Source organism: Podarcis vaucheri (genome assembly GCF_965113315.1).
Source record: "Podarcis vaucheri genome assembly, chromosome: 14".
NCBI classification, from domain to species: Eukaryota; Metazoa; Chordata; class Lepidosauria; order Squamata; family Lacertidae; genus Podarcis; species Podarcis vaucheri.
The window spans coordinates 14063241-14081407 of NC_138752.1; the positions used below are offsets into that span (position 1 = coordinate 14063241).

General features: G+C 44.7%; 1 protein-coding gene across 3 annotated transcripts in view; it reads left to right on the forward strand.

The window, feature by feature from the left end:
* The window catches only part of SLC12A1 (solute carrier family 12 member 1), an 84584-nt gene that overhangs the window by 17085 nt on the left and 49332 nt on the right, over positions 1-18167 (forward strand). For 2 of the 3 annotated variants that reach the window (XM_082198362.1, XM_082198361.1), the window contains exons 5-9: positions 4741-4836; positions 9018-9157; positions 9596-9706; positions 12184-12295; positions 14371-14498. In XM_082198362.1, coding sequence (XP_082054488.1) covers positions 4741-4836; positions 9018-9157; positions 9596-9706; positions 12184-12295; positions 14371-14498 — 587 coding nt within the window. Of the gene's footprint in view, positions 1-3956; positions 4053-4740; positions 4837-9017; positions 9158-9595; positions 9707-12183; positions 12296-14370; positions 14499-18167 lie in introns of all 3 variants that reach the window. The other variant, XM_082198363.1, reaches the window with a different exon arrangement.

The window sequence follows — 18167 nt, forward strand, 5'->3', positions numbered from 1 at the left end:
TTTTCCCATGTATAAGACGAGGTTTTTCGCTTAAAAAAATTAGTAAAAAAATGGGAGTCGTCTTGTACACGGAACATGGGCATCTGGGGGGATTTTTTTAATATTTAAGCCATACGTAGGCAAACTAAGGCCCGGGGGCTGGATGCGGCCCAATTGCCTTCTGAATCCAGCCCATGGACGGTCCGGGAATCAGCGTGTTTTTACATGCGTAGAATGTGTTCTTTTATTGAAAACACATCTCTGGGTTATTTGTGGGGCCTGCCTGGTGTTTTTACAGGAGTAGAATGGTGTGCTTTTATTTAAAATGCGTCTCTGGTTTTTTTGTGGGGCATAGGAATTGGTTCATTTCCCCCCCAAAATAATAATAATAATAATATATAGAGAGAGAGCGGGCCCCCACAAGGTCTGAGGGAGTGTGGACTGGCCCGTGGCTGAAAAAGTTTGCTGACCCCTGAATATGTCCGGGATTTTGTCTCGGGCAGGCTGAGGCAGTCCCTCCTGCTGCCTTCTCCCCTTTCTCCTCCCCCTCCGGGCTGCATGCTGGCAACTGGCTTGCCTCCTGAAGCCCCCACCGGCTTGACCATAGGACAGGGGTCTGCAACCCGCGGCTCCGGAGCTGCATGTGGCTCTTTTACACCTTTGCTGCGGCTCCGGGGCGGATACTAGCGAGGGGAGGAGGCGCATTGTGCGCCCCGACACTCCCCACTGTGGCAGGCGCTGTACTGGCTGTGACGTCGCATGGGGGCAGTGCGTGTGTTAGTCACACACCATCCCGACGTCACCTTCCCGCCCGCCCGCTACATTGTAAGGGGCATGTACGCTGGTCACTGCATTGAAAAGGGGCATGTACGCTGGTCACTGTTTTGAAGGGGAGTGAAGAACACACACACACAAAAAGGTAACTTATTAAATAAAGTTTATTTCTATGAGGAGGAGCAATTCTGAGGGGTCAAACAAAGAAATAATAAAAAGTGACAAAAAAGTTATTTTTATAATGTCGAGTTTTGCAGCTCCCAGTTTTTTTCCCTTCGGAAACGGGTCCAAGTGGCTCTTTTTGTCTTAAAGGTTGCAGACCCCTGCCATAGGAGCTGCCTCCGCTGCCACCGCCGCTGCTGAGAGCTGCCTCTGCTACCTCTCCTTGCCCTTCTTTCCTTTTCCCCCTCTTCCCCTCTCAAACTCCCACCCTTCCCCCAGCCCGCTCACTCCCTTCCTCATCTCAGTTTGCTCCATGGCATGGCCCAGAGCAGAACGGGCACTGCCTTCCCCTGGCGCTTCCTCAACGTCCTCCCTGGGAACCGCCTTCTCCTCCGTCGCCACCACAGCGGCTGCCGCCGAGGAAAAGTGTGTGGTGTCCACTGTTCTGCACTTTGCTTCTGCACTACGGTGCACTGCATGCTCCTCATGCAATCGCCCCCCAAAAAGATAAACAAATTGTCGCCGCCACCACAGATCATCCAGCTTTTCACTTCTATTTTAGGGTTTTGTTTTCTTAATTTTAGGTTTAAAAAATATAGGGGTCATCTTATACATGGGGGCGTCTTGCACATGGAAAAGTACAGTGGTACCTCAGGTTAAGAATTTAATTTGTTCCAGAGGTCCGTTCTTAACCTGAAACTGTTGTTAACCTGAGGTACCACTTTAGCTAATGGGGCCTCCTGCTGCCGCCGCACCGCTGCTACACAATTTCTGTTCTCGTCCTGAAGCAAAGTTCTTAACCTGAGGTACTATTTCTGGGTTAGCGGAGTCTGTAACCTGAAGCGTCTGTAACCCAAGGTACCACTGTACGGTATTACTTATTAAAATAGGATCAACAGATACCATGAAGGCAAGAAAAGTCTGCAAGCAGCTTGCAATCAATATGTTGACTGAGGAGGAGACAACAGATGGAGCAGGCAGATAAGTGAAGCAAAGCTGTCGCTATAATGGAACTAGCCAGGTTTTTTGCCCCTGGCGAAGCCTCCAGAGGACGCCATTGAGGCTCCCTGCCTGTGTGTGTGTGTGTGTGTGTGTGTGTGTGTGTGTGTAAATGTGAGTCGGGGGTTCCAGACTGGGTCTTTAACCTGGATGAAATAAAGCCTAATTTTGTTAGCTGCAAGGGATGAATGCGAACAAACGCAGGTACTCAGGCTTGTAGCCAACTAAATCAAGAAGAAGAAGAAGAAGAGTTTGGATTTGATATCCCGCCTTTCACTCCCCTTCAGGAGTCTCAAAGCGGCTAACATTCTCCTTTCCCTTTCTCCCCCACAACAAACACTCTGTGAGGTGAGTGGGGCTGAGAGACTTCACAGAAGTGTGACTGGCCCAAGGTCACCCAGCAGCTGCATGTGGAGGAGCGGAGACACGAACCCGCTCTTAACCACTACACCACACTGGCTCTCAAGGCACACATAGAGTAACTTATATGAGCACAACATACAGTGGTGCCCCGCAAGACGAATGCCTCGCAAGACGGAAAACTCGCTAGACAAAAGAGTTTTCCGTTTTGGAGGTGCTTCGCAAAACGAATCTCCTATGGGCTTGCTTCGCAAGACGAAAATGTCTTGTGAGTTCCTGCGGGGTTTTTTCCCTCCCCCCCCTTTTTCTAAGCCGCTAAGCTGCTTATCAGCTGATCCGATAAGCCACTAAGCTGCTAAAAGCCGCTAATAGCCCTAATCCGCTAATCCGTCAGTGGGCTTGCTTCGCAAGACGAAAAAACCGCTAGACGAAGAGAATCACAGAACGGATTCTTTTCGTCTTGCGAGGCACCACTGTAACTTCCTCTCCATCTTCTCCCCCAGTGTACCCCAAAGTTTGCTGTGGTGGTTTCTCCAACCCCCCAGAACAGAGCTGGGGGTGGTGCAGGGGGCACATGAGGGGAGAGAGAAGTTCCAATACATTCATGTAGGTTTTTCCATGTGCCCAATTATTTAGTTGGATACAGACCCCATGCTTTGTCTCCTACTGCTGCTCCCGTTGATTACAATATGGTTATTGAACCAAAATTTACCAAGTGCTATACAGAACATTATGAGGATCTGATTCCTAACATAATAATAATAATAATAATAATAATAATAATAATAATAATAATAATAATTTATTTATACCCTGAGGCCATTTAGGGATTTAAAGGTCACACTAACACTTTGAATTGTGCTCAGAAACATACTGGGACCCAATGAAGGTCAATAATAGTAATAATAATAATAATAATAATAATAATAATAATAATAATAATAATAATTTATTTATACCAGCCACTGTGGGCGGCTTCCAACAGAATTTTAAAAACACAATAAAACATCAGACATTAAAAACTTTCCTAAACAGGGCTGCCTTCAGATGTTTTCTGAAAGTCAGATAGTTGTCTATTTCCTTGACATCTGATGGGAGGGCATTCCACAGGGTGGGCACCACCACTGAGAATGCTATCTGCGTGGTTCCAAGTAACCTCACTTCTCGCAGTGAGGGAACCACCAGAAGGCCCTTGGAGCTGGACCTCAGTGTCTGGGCAGAATGATGGGGGTGGAGATGCTCCTTCAGGTATACAGGACCAAGGCCGTTTAGGGCTTTAAAGGTCAGCAACAACACTTTGAATTGTGCTCAGAAACATACTGGGAGCCAATGTAGGTCTTTCAGGACCGGTGTCATATGGTCTCAGCTCCCAGTCACCAGTCTAGCTGCCGCATTCTGGATTAGTTATACTTTCCGGGTCACCTTCAAAGGTAGCCCCACATACAGCACATTGCAGTAGTCCAAGCATGATGAGATAACTAGAGCATGCAGCACTCTGGCTTATATAGTCTTACGTGACATAGCTAAACTGAGGAAGAGGAGGAAACAGATGTTCATATAGCTGTAATGATGAAGCGGTTTTACCAGTGAAAGACAAAGTCTGATTTCTCTACTACTTTAAATAACAATTGTAGTGAGTTACGAGCCATAAGTTACATTTTTCATCTTTTCATTGCTGACAGGTCTTGGAGTTATCATTATCCTCCTTGCCACCATGGTCACCTCTATTACTGGCTTATCAACTTCTGCAATAGCAACTAATGGTTTTGTCCGTGGAGGTAAAAAAAATATATATTTAGGATGTTTCTCCCCAGCCCTCTTATTCTTGGTGTTCAGAAATAGTTTCCCATGTATTGTCTTACTATTAGACAAGTCAAAGGGTTCCTCAACCTAAAATAACAGCACAGTGGACAGTAGACTCAAAGGAATCAGAAGGTGAGTTGTATGATCAGCAGTATTGAGACGCTATAATTTACTGATTCTTAATCTTTTTCCTGAATCAAAACGTTCAGTTCACAAAGGTCAGATGATCCTGTCCGAGACCGATGGAGAAACAGAATCATCTTATTTTCCTGGAGATGCTTTCGTTCTTTTTCTCTTTCATTTTTTTTTAATGTATTCAGAACATTGCAGGTTTTCTTCAGTGGACATGGCAATCCAGATTGCTTAAAGATGGAAAACTTCGCGGAGATCACTGGATTCATTAACTTGTTTCTTATTCCCTTAACTTACAAAGTCTCTTGAGAACATGGATTAGTTCTGGCACGCTCCACCAATGTCCAGGGTCTTACTCTTTATCTTGATGACATGAATTCCAGGTATTTAACAGAGCCAGTCAGACCTCTTCCCTCTCCATGAATGATGGTGGCTTCTTACTAGAAAACGGTGGTTTCTTTTATATATATAAAAAAAATTAGCATGAATTATATGACCAAGGGTCAAACATCTTTTCTGGGATTTTTTCAGGTCTTGGAGTCGTAGTTATTTGCCTGAGTGTGGTAGTTACAACCTTAACAGGTATCTCCATGTCTGCCATATGTACAAATGGAGTGGTAAGAGGAGGTGAGTCAATTTTGTGTTTCAAATGAAGAATATAGGTATCTCTGGAGAAGTGATAACTGTGCTGGCCCATCCAAGTCAAATAAATTGGAGCAAAACGACTAAGTATCAAGGACTCAACTGAAGCATGGGAGACAGCTTGGATGAGAAGAGGCAGGGTCATTACTTGATGTTAATTGGTTAGCCTAGCCTAGAGAAAAAGACCAATATTTAGGATATTTAGGAGAGCCAAATTAGATTAGAGGGTAATTTCGCCATATTTATTGAAACTAGCAGTCAAAATGTTTGCCTTATAGAAAGGCAGGTTGATATTAGGACAACATTCCCAACTCTGTAGCCGTTCAGTAGCAGAGAAAGTTATTCGAAGGAGGTACAGAACCACCTCATATACTTAAAGTAGCCATTTATTCAGCAGGTGCCTTTCCACAAAGTACCTGCTCTTGAGGCGTCCTATGAATTAGACTGGCACTAGGAGATAATCCTGGTTTGTAAGCTGCAAACCAAGGGTTTATCTTATTGGGTCTCCTGACTCTTTCTGAATCCATTATTTGGTGATTCTACAAAGCATATGCAGAAAATCCCTATGAAGAATATTTACATATGGAAATCCCAGGAGTTCCATTTCAGAGAAGATGGATGGGGATGTTATTCTCCACATTCCCCATGTTTCAGGCCACATGTGATTATTCCTGAGGAGCAACCACATTTCTGGCCAAATCATTGGCTTTAATAAGAGTAATCTGACAAGACCTCTTCCCTAGGAGTTTCCTCACTGGTTGAACACTATGAGTGGCTATAATAAAAAATACGGTAGATAGGAACATAAGAAGAGCCTTCTGTATCAAGCCAAAAACACACGTGGTCCAGCATGATGATCTCACAGTGGTCAACCCAATGACTATGGGAAACCTGCAAGCAGGACCTGGGTGCCAAAGCACCCTGCCCACTTGTGATTGCATGGCGAGTTCCCACCTCCTCCCAGGAAGAAATAAAGACACAGACACCAAGAATTAAGGTTAATGGGCGAAACAGGCCACAACTTTATTGATTACAGGAATGAGCGGTATTGGCTTAGGCATTGGTCCTATCAACTAGCCGGCTTCAGCCCGATTCCATGAAGACTGGCAAAAGTTAACCACCAGTAGAGGGAGTCCTGCTGAGGCACGTCAACTAGGAACTCCCCCGGAGTCACCGCTTGGGGGCGTGCCTTGGGCCCACACCTCCATAGGCTTCGGACAGGGCAACGACCCCCGGAGTCCTTTATCGGACTACCCTTCTCTGTGGGGGGAGGCGATGGCGCTCCCCCCCATACACTTAACCCTCCCTTGCCAATACCTAACCGCCAATGCCAAGGAGTTGCTACGAGGTAGGCGAAAAACCAATTGGCTGTATATGCCAATTACCAATTGGGAAAAATTCCTACCAGGCCCTGAGGCGACCAACTGAAGTCCATAGCAAGTCAGGGAGCCTGCCTAAAGGGAGGGAGGGTGGGAAAACCGAGCAGCTGGCTGGCGTGGATGCAAAAGAGGGGGAGCCTCGGCCGCGCCAGCTCTAAATAGGATTAACCACGCCCCCTTCCCCAGCCAGCCGATTGGTTGGCGGGGAGGATGATGCAGCCGAGGATTCCCCTGGATCTCGCAGGGGCTGGAACAGCCCCCGCGCACGTGGGGTGGGCGTGAAGCCTGCAACCCCACCTCCTCCCAAGCTCGGAAGTGGCTTTCCCAGAAGCTGGTATCCCAGAAGCATGGCTGACTCTGACAGTGGAAGTAGAACATAGCCATTGCAGCGAGCAGCTATTGATAGTCATTGATAACTTCAGGAATTTGTCTAATCTTCTTTTAAAGCTACCCAAGTTGGTGGCCGTCACTGCCTCCGGTGGGAGCACATTCCAAATAGATTGATATGTACCAGGTATGCCTGCTAAAGGCCAAAATCCTTTTACCAAGTATGATTGCAATTACATAAAAAGAGGGGAGTGTATAGCAGTGAACCTTGAAATATGCAGCCTCAAGTGGGACGCAGGTGGCGCTGTGGTCTAAACCACTGAGCCTCTTAGGCTTGCCGATCAGAAGGTCGGCGGTTCGAATCCCCACGACGGGGTGGATTCCCATTGTTCTGTCCCAGCTCCTGCCAACCTAGCAGTTCAAAAGCACACCAGTGCAAGTAGATAAATAGGTACCACTGTGGTGGGAAGGTAAGTGGCGTTTCCATGCACTCTGGTTTCCATCACAGTGTCCTGTTGCACCAGAAGCAGTTTAGTCCTGCTGGCTACATGACCCAGAAAGCTGTCTATGGACAAACGCCCGTTACCTCGTCCTGAAAGCGAGATGAGCGCCGCAACCCCATAGTCGCCTTTGACTGGACTTAACCGTCCAGGGGTCCTTTACATTTTACCTATGCAGCCTCAGGACTGGCCAGGCTGGATGCAAATATTAGAAACCAGTTCTTCTACTATTGCCTAATCATCAGAGTAGTGCATGCAGCTTTTCAGGCTCCAGATCCATATTTCTCCACGTCTTCCGGTCTTGGATTTTGGTATGGCCACCCACAATACCAGGTGAGAAGTTGTCTTCAGTTTTAGCATTTGTTTTTGCACATTTGCAAGAAGCTTGGTGGTTTAAATCTGTTGTCTGCAGAAAGTTAGTTCTCACGGGATATTTTGATTGGATTGCAATGCGGTTGGGGAAGCCTTTGGGACAGTACACGTTTATGAACCTTATTATTACACATTAACCTGTCCAAGGAATTCCAGGGAGCACACTTGTGATCTGCTGCACAACACTTCACCCTCACAACAACACTGAGGGACAGACTAGGTCAGGGGTAGCCAACACGGTGCCCTCTAGGTTTTCATGACCACAACTCCTATCAGGCTCAGCTAACATGGTCAATGGTCAGAAGGATGGGAGTTGTAGTCCAAAATATCCAGAGGGCAAAATATCTTCCTAGGCTGGGCTATGAGATGGTAACTGTCCTACACCCACTAAGTGAGCTTCATGGCTGAGTGAGGCTTTAGACTTTGATTTCTGCAGTCCTGGTCCTCCCAACTCAATCCAAAATACATTCATTTGGAAACAAACCTTAAGACTTCAGAGGCACTGAACTAGGCAGAGGGCCTTCTTGGTGGTGGCGCCCGCCTTGTGGAACGCCCTCCCATCAGATGTCAAGGAAATAAACAACTATCTGACTTTTAGAAGACATCTGAAGGGAGCCCTGTTTAGGGAAGTTTTTAATGTCTGACATTGTATTGTTTATTATTATTATTATTATTATTATTATCATCATCATCATCATCATCATCATCATTAATTCTGTTGGGAGCCACCTAGAGTGGCTTGGGATACCCAGCCAGATGGGCGGGGTATAAATAATAAATTGTTGTTGTTGTTATTTCAGGACTTTAGCTATTGCCTTAATAGAAATATATATTGTTATTTTGTTCTGTTATTTTAAAATAAATTTTATTAGATTTGATTTAAAAAGATATCAAGATTATTATCAAAGGTCTTTTTTTGTCCAGACTAAAACACTAATCAATGTAAAATAAAAAACATAGATCCAGAGGCAAAGGAAGAAACAAGGTGAAAAAAGAGAGAGAAAGAGTGATAGAAGATGGATTAAAAGAGAGAGAGAGAAATAAAGTTAAGAAATATATAGTTCCTTAGTTTCAGAACTATATATTGTTTGACAGACTGAGAAAGCAGCAAGTTTATATAACCCCTCTAGAAAGCACACAAGGTTACAATCTGGATAAGTTGGTTTAGGGCAGGGGAATCAAAGACCCTTCAGTTCTTGTCAGACTACCAATCCCATGATGCTTCACCACAGGATATCTTGCTTGGGGCTGCTGGGAACTGAAGTTCAAAAACATCTGGAGTCCAAAAACAGCTTCCCCATCCCTGGGGAACATGTAGAACTAGCCCAACAGCTTGAGTTCCATTAGTATGGGGCAGCAATACTCTTAGGAAGGGGGCAACAAAGCAGCTTGTAACCCGAGAGATACTCCCAGGATCCTTTGCAACATCATAGCTGATGATGCCCAAGGTTGAAATCTCCAATCGCATACAGTGGAGAGTGTGCAATACAGGAGTTGTACTCTCTGCAACTGGGCATGAGATCCTTGGTATATATGTCTTGGGCAGCTCTGTTAATGTGCTCAAAGAAACTCTTTGCTGCGTTGACAGGTGGCGCTTACTACCTCATCTCCAGAAGTTTAGGACCTGAGTTTGGGGGCTCCATTGGTCTAATCTTTGCCTTTGCCAATGCCGTGGCAGTAGCCATGTACGTCGTTGGATTTGCAGAAACCGTCGTGGAGCTGCTGAAGGTACGTGCTCGCAAGACTTTACATGTGGTTATGCAAGGGAACCTTGGCTAATAACTTTTTAAAAAAAATAAATAACAATCATAGGTCTAATAAATGTGTTAAGCGGCAACCTTATTCATGAATTAGAACTCCCTAAATGTATCATAAATTCTAATTTATAAGCTTTTCCTCCACTACTACCAGGTCAAAGAAATGTTTCTTACAGGGCTGTTAAGAGTTCCGAAATTACTAAAGGGAATTAGGGTTCTAATTAGCAAGCCAATAACCTTGACGACAGAGGCTCAACCGTCATAAGAAATGTGAAACTCAGGGCTCATTACCCATGGAATGTGCAGAATCCCTCTTTAGTCATTTCCTTCTGTTTTATGTTGCTGCCAGAAACTATCTTGCAGAAACTATATCCTTAATCATTTCTTTCTCACTCTTTCCTCCCCCCAGAACAGCAACGCAATCATGGTTGATGCAACCAACGACATCCGAATAATTGGTGCTATAACGGTAGTCATTCTTTTGGGCATTTCTGTGGCCGGTATGGAATGGGAAGCCAAGGTAAAACATTCTCAATATTAAAACTGTTTAGAGAAGGCGAATGCTCAGTTTTTGTAGAAGCCAAGGTGGTTTTGCTGCAGAGTCTTGTGTCGACAGCCCATTTTTACTAAGGTATAGGTACAAAATGCACAAATACCCCATCCAATATCAAAGATATGTGCGCGCGCGCACACACACACACATACACATGCATACACACACACACACACACACACTGGTACCTCGGTTCTCGAACGTTATCCGTTCTGGAAGACTGTTCGACTTTTGAAACATTCAAAAACCGAGGTGCAAAGGGATCTTTGCAAATTCATTGAGAAAATTGAAAAACACGCTCAGTGGAAGACGTTTGACTTCCAAGACTCACTCAAAAACAGAAACATTGACTTCTGGGTTTTCGGCATTCGGGTGCCGAAATGTTTGTCAACAGAGACGTTTAAGAACCGAAGTACCACTGTATCACACACACAAGCAAACCTCCACCCAATGAAAAGGAATGTGTTAGAAAAATGCATAAAGGGACAACAGGAAAAGTTGCAGCGTTGGGACTTTTCGGTTTAGAGAAAAGGAGAGGAAGACATAACATGATAGAATTTTATAGAGGATAGGACAGGCATAGGCAAACTCTGGCCATCTAGATGTTTGGGACTACAATTCCCACCATCCCTGACCACTGGTCCTGTTAGCTAGGGATGATGGGAATTGTAGTCCCAAACATCTGGAGGGCCAGAGTTTGCCTATGCCTGGGATAGGGTATGTTTTTCTCCCTTTCTCATAACACTAGAACTCCTGTCAATCTAATGAAGTCGAGCATCAGAAGATTCAGGATAGAGAAAAGAAAACACTTCTCCGTGCAGCGCGTAGTTAAACTGTGGAACTCGCTGCCACTGGAAGCAATGATGGCAACCAACTTGAATGGCTTTAAAATTAGATTAGTGAAGGCTATCAACAGCTATTTGCCGTGATGGCTATGTTCTAGATCCATTGCCTTTGAATTCCAGTTGCTATAAACAGCAATTTTACTGCTGTTTCATTCAATGCATTGAAACATCTAATTAGACTAGCTAGACCACATGGCAGGGATCTGTGGTTGGAGTTGTTTATTTGATTGGGATAAACTTAGGTGCTGTCCCTTCCCCATGATGGGGCAAGGGGCAGCTTTGAGAGGGTGATTGGGGAAAGGCTCTGTGCTCCTCTCCCACACCACGGCCTCATTCCAGATCACAAACACACACCGCACAGCTGCCACTTGCTGCGAGGAGTAGAGATGAGATATCAAATCCAGACCCTCCAATATTGTCAAGAATGTGGCCCCTCCAGAGCACAGGGGATGAGTTAGACTCAGAGATTGAACTAAGTGAATGAGGGACTGACTCTGCAGATGAGAACTGGCTGACAGAATCGAGAAAGGGCAGTTTGACCCCCCCTTTCCGGAGAAGGCTCTATTAGTTGTCAAGGAGAGGGAGAGTTGGAAGGCAGCCAGAGAGTTGCTAGGCAATCAGCAGATAAGCAGAGGTCTGAGTCTGTGTCGAGTGAAGGTGGGGAGGAGGGGGAGCCTTTCGGTCCCCGTTCTAGGCATCTGGATAAAATCAGAAGGCAACGGAAGGGCAAGAGGAGAAAGGTGGGAGTCTGGCGTCCTTCCTGCTATGGGAGGGGCGAAACTTCAGACTGACCAACAAATGTAGATGTGAGCAGGCGAGAAGCCAGGCTCTGGATGTGTCTTTCTGTAAATAAACATACATAAAATTGCCAGAGCCATTACTTCTTATCAGGACTTGCTTTCCTGCCAGAGATCATTACACCTATTTTTCAGGGATGTCCCTCATTTAGAGAAGCCGCCCTGGTTTTTTATTTGATCCCCAAATGTCCCACTTTTCCTTAGGATGTTCCTATTTTCACTGGAGAAATGTTGGCAGGAATGGTAGGATGTCCCTATTTTCATTGGATGAATGTTGGAGGGTATGGAATTTGACTTCCAAGCCATCTGAAGGCAATGCTGTATAGGAAAGGTTTTTTTTATAATGTTAAATTGTGTTTTTATATATGTTGGAAGCTGCCCAGAGTGACGGGGGCATCCCAGTAAGATGTATGGGGTATAAATAGTAAAATTATCAATATGGAATGGGACGTCCCTATTTTCATTGGAGAAATGTTGGAGGGTATGCAAATCACAGATTCCCACTTCCTGTTACTTGTGCCAGCCTTTGCAGTTACCAGACAGTAAGTCAAAGAGTTGAGTATGGGAGAGACTCTTTGTGCCACGCTGCTGAAGATATTCCTCATCCTTAGCACCTACTGAAATTAATGAGACTTTTAAAAATGTGACTAACTCTCTTTTTAGTGTTTCGGCTCCCAACTTTTTTAAGCTGTACAAATATCATGCCACTTTGCAACTGCATCAAGTTCTGAAGTAGCTTATGAAAAGCAAATGTTGAACGCAAGTCCTCTACCAAAAATAATCTCTTAACTTGGCTTTACAGGCCCAAGTTGTTCTTCTATTTATCCTTCTTGCTGCTATTGCAAATTTCTTCATTGGAACCGTCATTCCAAGCAACAATGAGAAGAAGGCTAGAGGTTTTTTCAATTATCAAGGCAAGTGTTTCTTTTTTGGCAGAAAAGCAGAGCTCCTGCAGCAAACAGTACTGAGTACTGACATACAACTATGAGTGACTGTATTAGCATCTTACATAAAGTAATTGCGTAAGGCGTATTCTGTATACTGAGTAAAGGTAAAGTCACCTTTGACTGGACTTAACCATCCAGGGGTCTTTTAGCTTTACCTATATACTGGGCATAAGCTTACACCCAAGTAACTGACTTGAAAACCATAACCAGCTGTGCTTTTGCATCTTATTAACCTGCCTCTGTGTTCATCAACGACAACCTGGTGCCTACTGCATTGCATCTAAGCCTCTAGATTGTGCAATGCACAAAGCCACCACCAGCAAATTTATCCATGTATTTTATTTCATAAAATATATACACCACTTGATTGTAAAAAAAAAAAAATCTTCAGTGCAGTTTACAAAGAGAATAAAGCAATTAAATTTTCCATGACAATAATAGCCTCGACGTAACACTTAGAAAAAGTCATATTTTATAGATGCAGACTAAATGGGGAGTTCCATTACGTGATGACTGCACAGGAAGTTTTCAGACTCTTATCCAATCAGGAGGATCTATGCAGTAGGCGGTCTTGGTCATGTTCTTTGTGGACATATGCAGAGCCATAGCTAGGTGACCTCCTAGCCATAGACAAATTAGATGCAGCTAGGCGATGCATGGGACGCGGGTGGCGCTGTGGGTTAAAGCCTCAGCGCCTAGGGCTTGCCGATCGAAAGGTCGGCAGTTCGAATCCCCGCGGCGGGGTGCGCTCCCGCTGCTCGGTCCCAGCGCCTGCCAACCTAGCAGTTCGAAAGCATCCCCGGGTGCAAGTAGATAAATAGGTACCGCTTACCAGCGGGAAGGTAAACGGCGTTCCGTGTGCTGCGCTGGCTCGCCAGATGCAGCTTGTCACGCTGGCCACGTGACCCGGAAGTGTCTCCGGACAGCGCTGGCCCCCGGCCTCTTGAGTGAGATGGGCGCACAAACCCCAGAGTCTGTCAAGACTGGCCCGTTCGGGCAGGGGTACCTTTACCTTTACCTTTAGGCGATGCATAGGGACACAGGTGGTGCTGTGGGTTAAACCACAGGGCCTAGGACTTGCTGATCAGAAGGTCGGCGGTTCGAATCCCTGTGACGGGGTGAGCTCCCGTTGCTTGGTCCCTGCTCCTGCCCACCTAGCAGTTCGAAAGCACGTCAAAGTGCAAGTAGATAAATAGGTACTGCTCCGGCGGGAAGGTTTCCGTGTGCTGCTCTGGTTTGCCAGAAGTGGCTTAGTCATGCTGGCCACATGACCCAGAAGCTGTACACCAGCTCCCTCGGCCAATAAAGCGAGATGAGCGCTGCAACCCCAGAGTCAGTCATGACTGGACCTAATGGTCAGGGGTCCCTTTACCTAGGCGATGCATACCGAAACATGCTCAGCCACACAGAGTGAAGTATGCTATTCCTCCCCCTATGCCACATACCACCACAATTCATGGCTTCTCAATGAATCAGGGGAGCCTAGACTTCTTACACCACATGGGTGGGGAAACTTTGGCCCCCCAAATGTTACCAAACTACCATCAGCTCATTGTTTTAGTTCAGCAACATCTGAACTAAACATCTTAGGGCCTAGCTTATATTTCAATTGCTATTTTGTTAATATTTTTAATATTGTTTTATAGATTCTAAATGCTGCATTGATTTGTTAATCACATGGCATGCCAGGATTGCGAGGTTTAGCTTATTGTTTAGTTGCTGTTTTGTTAAGTTTTTTTATAGATTGCAATTGTTTTATCGATAATTTGTTAATTATTTTATATGATGTATGCTGTATTCTCGTTGTGCTATTATGTTTTTATTATGTTATGGTTATTTATTGATTGTAAGCTGGTTTGAGGTTCATTTGAATGAAAAGTGGCATAGAAATACAAGAAATAGACCAATCAATCTGGAGGGCCAAATGTCCCCCCTGCCCAATATACAAGACGGAGACCGAAAGGGTGTTCTGCAAGATATAGACTATCAGTCAGTGACACAGCCTCGAAACTTCACAGTGATTTTTCTCTTTGCCTTTGCAGCCTCCATATTTGCAGAAAACTTCGGACCAGATTTCAGAGGCGACGAAGGGTTTTTCTCTGTGTTTGCCATTTTTTTCCCTGCGGCCACTGGAATTCTTGCTGGAGCCAATATCTCTGGAGACTTGGAGGTAGGCACAAGCCCATGTTCTGCAAGCTGAGTTGCAACATCTAGAACGTCCAACATCTAGAACTTCCGCTTGCATGCTTCCTCACAAAACGAGCACAACACCTTTAGAATTTAGGGCTGTTTCCACACCACTACTATTTTCAGGAGGGATACAGTCAAAATAATAATACTAATAATAATTTTATTATTTATACCCTGCCCATCTGGCTGGATTTCCCCAGCAGCTCTGGGTGGCTCCCAACAGAATATTAAAAATAAAATCAAACATTAAAAACTTCCCTAAACAGGGCTGTCTTCAGATGTCTTCTAAAAGTCAGATAGTTGTTTATTTCCTTGACATCTGATGGGAGGGCGTTCCACAGGGCGGGAGCCACTACCGAGAAGGCCCTCTGCCTGGTTCCCTGTAGCTTCACTTCTCGTAGTGAGGTAACCGCCAGAAGGCCCTTGGAGCTGGACCTCAGTGTCCGGGCAGAATGATGAGGGTGGAGACGCTCCTTCAGGTATACTGGGCCATGGCTGTTTAGGGCTTTAAAGGTCAGCACCAACACTTTGAATTGTGCTTGGAAACTTACCGGGAGGCAATGAAGGTCTCTCGGCGGCCACTCGCAGTCACCAGTTTGGTTGCCGCATTGTGGATTAGTTGTAGTTTCCAGGTCACTTTCCGAGGTAGCCCCATGTAGAGAGCATTGCAGTAGTTCAAGCAGGAGATAACTATTTTTTTAAAAAAAAATATTTATTCAAAGTTTAAGAATTAAAGAAAGCAGTAAAAAAGAAAGAGAAAAAATAAACAATACAAATCAATACATTACAATACATATAAAAAAGCAAAAGACACAATACAGCAAAACAAAAACAAAAGCAAAAACAGTTAAAAAACATCCAATATTTCCATATCTTTATCTTTCATTAACTTGTTTCATCGACCTCCTCACACCTCCCTTTTTGTGTTCTAGTTATTAATTATTTCAGCAAATCCTTTCCATCTTTCACTGTTTTCTGTCATTTAATTATCTTAATTTTTTTAACCTTATCTTACCATTAAAACCCTAAAACTTATTTATACTTAACTCCTTATAACATTTCTACTAAAGCCATATAATTTCATTCCAACATTTTTCTAACACTCATTAATTTTGCAACATTTCTCTAAATAAATTTTTTAAAAAACTTTCCCCCCCCAATCTTCTTCCACTGTCTCTTCACCCTGGTCTCGGATTCTGTCAGTCCTTTCTATCAATACAATATAGTCCATCAACCTGGTGACCTTCTGTCCGAGGCTCTTAGCTCTCTTCCATGTCCCTTCTGCAGATCTTCTTCATATTTATACATGCACTTTACTTTATCTTCTGCTGATCTTGTTCTTAATTTCCTTCCTTTGGCATTGAGGAGTAGATCTCGGGGAGATTCCAACCTAACAATGTCTTTATTCCTTCTCGACAGGTCAGCCCATTCTCCATAGTCAGAACTAAAGTCCAAAAGATATTTCAGAGCGCCAATCTCCCCCTGACCCAAATCCAGATCCCAAAGGCCAGAGCATCCCTGCATAAGAGGATCTATCCAACTTTCCTTCCAAGCAGGAGATAACTAGAGCATGCACCACTCTGTTGAGACAGTCTGCGGGCAGGTAGGGTCTCAGCCTGTGTACCAGACGGCTGCTCTGGACACAGAATTGGCCTGCACCTCCATGGACAGCTGTGAGTCCAAAATGACTCCCAGGCTGCGCACCTGGTCTCTCGGGCACGGTTACCCCATTCAGGACAAGGGAGTCCCCCCCCACCTGCCTGCCCCGTCCCCCCAAACCAGTACTTCTCTCTTGTCAGGATTCAACCTCAATCTGTTAGTCACCATCGATCCCCCATCCACTATCCACACAGCTATGTCTTACATTACTACAAGGTGATTTGCACGAAGAGCTAACCGCCTCCAGTCACACACTGGAAAATGCACAATTAGTGTTGATTTGGAGCTCATGTGCAACAAACCCACTTCCCCCAATGACGAGACTTTTTGTGATAAGGGAAGTGATGGGGAAATGCCACTGGGGAGTGCAGGATAATACTTCATTGACACAATGTCATCTAACCTCTCCACAAACAAACCAGAATGAACGCTCAATAAATAGCAAATGTTGTCTGGCTTTCCCACAAACAATTCAGGGCTGAGGTGCAAAGCGCACATTTTCTGCACATATTTCTGGACCCTCTAAGCTAAGCACCCCACTTGTATTGTCTGAAGAAACAGCCAGCTACACAGATTTAACTACATTTGTCTTCCAGAAATGGACTATGAAATTTAAAAGGCCACTTCACTAACTCTAGAAGCAGAATATTAATGGACCCATTATCAGGGTACTGCACATCGAAATGAGCTATGTAATTCCTATTACCACAGCTTTGCTAATTCATAAAAACTCTACATGCAGCGGACTTCAAATTTACAACTGGAGGCCCTAGAGGGAAATGCAGTGTTTCTTTCTCCAAAGTGGCTTGGGTTAGGCTTAGTAAAAGGATCAGTCCTTTTATTTCAGGCTTGTCCTTCACACAGCTATGTCTTACATGACTACAAGGTGATTTGCACAAAGAGCTAACTAGCTAGCATTTGTCAAATATAAGTTTTTTTGGTGCAAGCACAGAAACATCTAAGATGCGAGCCATTTCGCCCCCCCTTTTTTATTTTACTCCTATTTGGTTATAAATACATTTTCCCACTCTTTGTGCTTCTGCGTTCTAAGCCTTTAGGGAACGGCATCTGGGCGCCTTTCTATTAAATGATGAAAGCGGTCGATTCTTACAGTCACATGTTGACTCCGGAAACTGCAGCCCACATTAACAAATACAGGACTTACAACCTTTCAAGTTAAGTCACGGGGGTAGCGACATGGGGAGCAAAAATGCGGGTGGAAATCTGAATGTCATTTCCGCACGTATCATTATGCCTTACCATTTTTAGGCAGTGCCAGGTTTCCATCAGTGTTGGTAATCTAAACATACAAAATATGTTACCTGCATGGCTTGGGAGGAAGTTGGTGGGCTTCCCTTTTTGACCTCCATTCCCCCCCCCAGCCCCAATTTCCATTAAATCCACTTAGTGCAGGGAACATAGGAAGAGCATAAGAAGTTGCCTGAGTCAGGACACTGGTCCATCTATCTCAGTGTTGTCTACACTGACTGGCAGGCTTTCAGGTAGGAAATCTCACTTGGGTTTCTTAAAAATGACTGGTTTGTAGTTTACGCCAGAGTCAAAAAGCTTGGAAGCTGAAACTGCCCAGTCCTAGTAAAAGGTAAAGGTACCCCTGCCCGTACGGGCCAGTCTTGCCAGACTCTAGGGTTGTGGGTTTTACCCACAGCGCCACCCGCGTCCCCTGCCCAGTCCTAGTACCAGTGCTTTTTTCCTAGGGGTACGCAGGGGTACACATACCCCTAAACATTTTGTGAATCCTTGTACTTTTGTCCATTTATTGTATTTATTTTCCCCAGTTTGAACTATAAAATGGTGATTTTCTTGAGTCAAAATGTTGTTGTTGTTTAGTCGTTTAGTTGTGTCTGACTCTTCGTGACCCCATGGACCAGAGCACGCCAGGCACTCCTGTCTTCCACTGCCTCCTGCAGTTTACTCAAATTCATGCTGGTAGCTTCGAGAACACTATCCAACCATCTCGTCCTCTGTCGTC